This window comes from Callithrix jacchus, chromosome 6 (genome assembly GCF_049354715.1).
Source record: "Callithrix jacchus isolate 240 chromosome 6, calJac240_pri, whole genome shotgun sequence".
Lineage (NCBI taxonomy): Eukaryota > Metazoa > Chordata > Mammalia > Primates > Cebidae > Callithrix > Callithrix jacchus.
This window is the reverse complement of record NC_133507.1, coordinates 123,204,357-123,209,526: the sequence shown is the minus strand read 5'-3', so window position 1 is coordinate 123,209,526 and position 5,170 is coordinate 123,204,357. Positions and strand designations below refer to the sequence as shown.

The following is a 5,170-nucleotide window of genomic DNA, read 5'->3' as shown; positions in this document are numbered from 1 at the left end:
TTTTATATTAAAAAATTTTATTTGTGATCTGTACATGTGATAAAGTGGAGCTTTGTTGTAGACCTTTAAAGGCAAAACAAAACAAATCCAAAGTAAAAATGTATAAATACAATATATATTTTCTTACAAAAATGGGAGATTTACAAAATATACATACTGTACTTATTTCTATTTTACAAATTTCACATGCACTTAAAACATACAGCACAGAAGATGCCCAAACCTGTGTAGTGAGTTTTAAAAATCTGACAGATGAGATAGTTTTGAAGGTTGAAGAAACACAAGATCGATATTAATTTTAATATAAAAAAGCAGTTCCACTCAAGTGAACATTACATGTATAAAGTAACTTGTACACTTTACAGTACCCTCTATGATTGGCATTTAAAAACTGTTCTAAGAAACAGGATAGTGTTTCAAGATTGGAGGGTAGTGTCAAAGGTGGGGTAAAGGTTAGCTCCCGTGATTCTCTGCTCTGCTTTACCCCATCATGCAAAAGAATCCCAGTTCTATTACAGAAAAAAAGTACATGATTTAAGATTAATAAATTTAAGTCTTCCAGCACATTTCAAAGAACTCCAGAATCACTTTGAAGTTTACTTTCTTTTAATGACTTTCTTTAAAGATGGGGCCCATAGCAGGAACTTTCCTCTTCATTCACTATGGTATCTGCTGACCACCTCCCCATGCAACCACACAGAGACAAGGCCAGCTTACGCATGATGTTTTATAAACAGATTGATGGAACCAAGAAAACAGGACAAAATGGCTCTATGCTTTTTTAAAAATTAACTTTCCTTTATTATGAGGCTGAAGGCATTATGCTTTTTATCTCAAAGGATCCAAATGGGAGAAAAAAATAGAAAGGAAACCTAAATATAGGCTTATAGCAAGAAAAAGAAATGAAGGGAGAGATTTCCCTGAATATTTTAAGAGTCTGTTGGATCATGTGTTCCGAATTAAATATATTTAAAACAAACAACAAACCCCGTTACATTTCCTTTAGCGAAGTCAGAACCTCATATTGCAGTGTGATAGCACACTGCTCTTCACTTTTCCTTAAAAAGGAATGTTTATCTCAACCAAATTAACCACCAAAGGGAAACCTCAGATTTGCGCTGCTTTGCCTATAAAAGTTGCTGTCTTCACAGTTATGCCTTTCCACAGGGAGACACTTTTGTTTCCTCTTTTGTCTCTTACAACAAAGACAAGGGGGAAAATGCATTCCTGTTTTGAAAAGCAACAAGTCATCACTTCTTTTCAGGGTATTAGACCAAATAAAAACACTCATCTTTCTGCCTCCTGCCTTCCCCAGAAAATGAAAAAGTAGCAGAAATACCTACTACACATCTCCTTGGCCTCATCTCAAAATGTTATCCTCCTTTCTTTTGCGTCCTCACATTAGGATTCTAGCAGGCAGGCCTCACAAGACTTCCAAATGCTTATTTTACAAGACTTGAAAAGAGTAAGGGAGGAAAAACAGGCGGAGGGGGCAGGGGAGGAGAGACCGTAATGTCTGACCCTGGAAATTAACCCATCTGGGCTCCAGTTTGGCCCCAGTGAAAAGAGATTATGGTTTGACCACTGCTTGACAAGGACACCGCAGGAGGCCCTCCCTCTTTCCAACAAAGCAGCCACGGCAGACAGAGCGGTACCTTTCCCGGGGCCTCACAGGGGTCTGGACAAGCCACTTGTCCTGCAGCAGGGGGATCACTCACAGCCCCCGGTCAGCCCCGGAGCCAGGAGAAACTCACAGCAGTCTCTGCTGGTCTCAGCCTTCTCTTAGGCCCAAGCTGGCCCGTACCTTTCACGATTCACATCGTTGTTATCATCATCATCTTCCTGTAAGTCTTTGCCTGAAGTCCTTTCATCCAAACCGATTTCCATCCAGGTCTCCTTTTCCAAGTCACCCCTCACCCCAAATCTGCAAACAACTTCTCACTTCCAGGTCACTTCTCAGTAGAGGGGGAGAAGGTTACAGAAACAGGCCCCCACCCAACAGGTCTTTCCCTACTGTGCCTCTCCTCTAGCAAGAGGGTAGGGGATGGGAAAGGTGGGGAGGAGCCGGGGCTCATACCGCAGTCTCCCCCTTGCTGCTGTGGCTGAGTCTGTGGTAGAAGCGGCGCCACGACTGCAGAGTCTTGCCCGACCAGATCCAGAAGCCAGTGGTGATGCCCACGATCATGGTCATCAGGTACTTGATCATAAAGACGGTGAAGTCGGGGCTCATGGGTGGGAAATGGCCGGGCGGGCAGGGCACAGCGTAGCTCTTGCATGTCTGCAGGAGCCAGGTGCGCTCCCAGTGCTCGCGGAAGGCCTGCTCGTAGAAGTAGCAGGCCAGCACGATGGTGGCGGGCACAGTGTAGAGCACGCTGAAGACTCCGATGCGCACCATGAGCTTCTCCAGCTTCTCCGTCTTGGTGCCGTCGTGTTTCATAATGGTGCGGATACGGAAGAGAGACACGAAGCCCGCCAGCAGGAAGGACGTGCCGATGAAGAGGTAGACGAACAGAGGCGCCAGCACAAAGCCTCGCAGCGCGTCCACACTGGACAGGCCAACGTAGCACACCCCGCTGAGCAGGTCCCCATCCACCTGGCCCATGGCCAGGATAGTGATGGTCTTGACGGCGGGCACGGCCCACGCGGCCAGGTGGAAGTACTGCGAGTTGGCCTCGATAGCCTCGTGGCCCCATTTCATGCCGGCCGCCAGGAACCAAGTGAGCGACAGAATGACCCACCAGATGGAGCTGGCCATGCCAAAGAAGTAGAGCACCATGAAGAGGATGGTGCAGCCCTCCTTCTTGGTGCCCTGCGCCACCGTGCGGTAGCCATCATCCGAGAAGCGCTCCACGCACACGGCGCGGTCCTCCAGAAGGAAGCCGGCCACGTGCGCCACGGCTACCATGAAGTAGCAGCCCGACAGGAAGATGATGGGCCGCTCTGGGTAGCTGAAGCGCCGCATGTCCACCAGGTAGGTGAGAACAGTAAAGAGCGTCGAGGCGCAGCACAGCACCGACCACACGCCCACCCAGAGGCGGGCGAAGCGCCTTTCCTCCTCCTTAAAGTACATCAGGCCGTTGGCACGGCCGGGTTCGCACGGGGCGCCGCAGTCGCGCTCACCCAGGAAGCGGTAGCCCAGGTAGGGGGGCACTTTGAGCTGGCGGGGGCATGAGAAGGGGAAGGCGGGACGCCCCCTGCCATCTGCGGCCCCCGGGGGCAGCGCGGTATAGGGCAGGTCCGGCAGGTATGGTGCAGTAGGGTAGGCAGTGGGGCCGCCGCCTGGGCCCCCGGAGCCATCCGACGTGTTCTGGCCCACGCAGATCTCGCCCGCGCCGTGCACTGGGAAGTTCTCGCAGCGCAGCCGCTCGGGCCACTGGAAGCCGAACTTGTTCATGAGCGCCTCGCAGCCCTGGCGGGCGCGCTCGCACAGGGAACGGCACGGCGGGATAGCCTGATCGAGCACGGTGCACACGGGCGCGTACATGGAGCACAGGAAGAAGCGCAGTTCGGGAGAGCACTGCACTTTCACTAGCGGGTAGAACTGGTGCACCTCGAGGCCCGCGTCCTCTTGGTTCGTGTGGCCCAGCAAGTTGGGCAGGATGGTCTGGTTGTAGGCGATGTCCGTGCACAGCGGGATGGAGATGGGCTGGCAGAAGCCGTGGTCCGGCACGGAGATGCCCTTCTCTCCGTGGTACGGCTGCGCCCCGGCGCCCGCGGACAGCGCGCCCAGCAGCGTCAGCACCAGGGCGCAAAGGCCCAGGGGAGAGCGCGAGGCGGCTGCGCCGGGGCCCCGCATCGCCGGCCGCGGGTGCAGCGGTGCTCTCAGCCCGAGGAGTGCGACGAGGCGGTTGGGAGAGGCTTGGATGCGGGTGCGGGGAGGCGTCGCCGCGCCCGGATCATGAGAACCCTCCAGGCGCCTGGGCCCGGCCGTGGGCGGCGGGGAGCAGAGGGCGCTGCCGCCGAGATGCCCGCGCCGCGGGGGCGCCTCCACCGCCTCCGCCCGGCAGTCGCAGGGCCGCCAGGGGCCCAAAACTCGTCAGCCTGGGTTGGGGGCGCCGAGGAGCAACAAGCGGCTCCCGGGACCCTTCAAAGTTTGCCCAAGTCTCTGGACCCCCAGCGCACAGCAGCGCGCACGCCCCCCGCGCCCGGCCCGGCCCCCGCCTGGAGAATCCCCGGCGTCGCCGCCTGCTCGCCCCGGCCGCCGCCTCTCCGGTGCTGCTCCGCCTCCTGGCCTCGAGGCTCCGCTCGCCGCCGCCTCCTTCGCCTCCTCCTCCACACCCCGCTCCTTCTTCAGCCCCAAAAGCTCGGCCCCAAGTTTCAGCCAAACGGCCGGCTCTCGCTGAGTCCGATCTCGGCTCCGAAGCCGGGAGCGCGGCGAGTTCTTTTTGGAAATCCAGTCACACTGCGTCCAAAGCCGCGCGGCGCCAGTGCCCGCGACCTGGCCCCGGCCCCTCCAGCCCCGCGCAGCCCCAGCCGCGAGTCCAGGCGTCCGCCGCCGCCGCCCGCCAGGAGGGAGCGCCGACTAACGCCTCGGAGTCGCGCTGGTCGCCAGAAGAAGCGTCGGGCTCGCAGGGTTCCGGGCCGGCCCGCCCCCTCCCCTCCCCTCCCCCCATTCACAAACCACTCCGGGGGCGGCCCCAGGCCCCGGCGGCCCAATGGCGGCCTTTGTTTTTTCGGCAGCCGCCTTCGGATTGGGCGGAAGTCGGAAGGGGCGGGCAGGGAGCGGCGAAGGCGGTGCCGCGGCGCTCAGGGCGGATTCCTGAGGGGAGGGGCGGGGGACTGGGAGGGAAAAGTTAGGAAAAACTTTTACCCTGAATTCTCTCAGGGGGGAAAACGCACAGAAAGGGAATTTGCTTCAAAGATTCGTTCCTCTTCCTGGTGCACTCAGATGCGCATTCCTGAGCAAAGGAGCCTTCGCCAGCGGCGTTTGCGGGAGCGAGGACCACGCAGCGCCCCTGCGGGGAGAGACGTGACCCCGAGTAGCGTTAGGGCTGCAAAGCTGGCTCTGGCTCGGCTTTCGGGTCGTTGGGTCCTTCTGTGGGGTTTGGGACGGGGCGAGAAGGGGGTGCGCCTTGCCGATCGCTTCTCTACCCCCGGACCCAAACAGTCCACGCGAAGCCACAGTCCCCGATCCCCTCCCCCGAGTTGTTAAAAGGAGGAGGGGCCACCT

The 5,170-nt window shown here is 57.0% G+C and overlaps 1 protein-coding gene across 1 annotated transcript; it reads right to left on the bottom strand.

Annotated features, from left to right (window-relative positions):
• FZD7 (frizzled class receptor 7) lies at window positions 1-4,527 on the bottom strand. The gene has a single exon (XM_008999224.5). The coding sequence runs from the start codon at window positions 3,794-3,796 to the stop codon at window positions 2,072-2,074; it is 1,725 nt and encodes a 574-aa protein (XP_008997472.2). The 5' UTR covers window positions 3,797-4,527; the 3' UTR covers window positions 1-2,071.
• Between the last annotated feature and the right edge of the window lie 643 nt (window positions 4,528-5,170).

Excerpts from the sequence above, each read along its gene's own strand:
- FZD7 (XM_008999224.5), bottom strand. The coding sequence starts at position 3,796 with ATGCGGGGCCCCGGCGCAGCCGCCTCGCGCTCTCCCCTGGGCCTTTGC.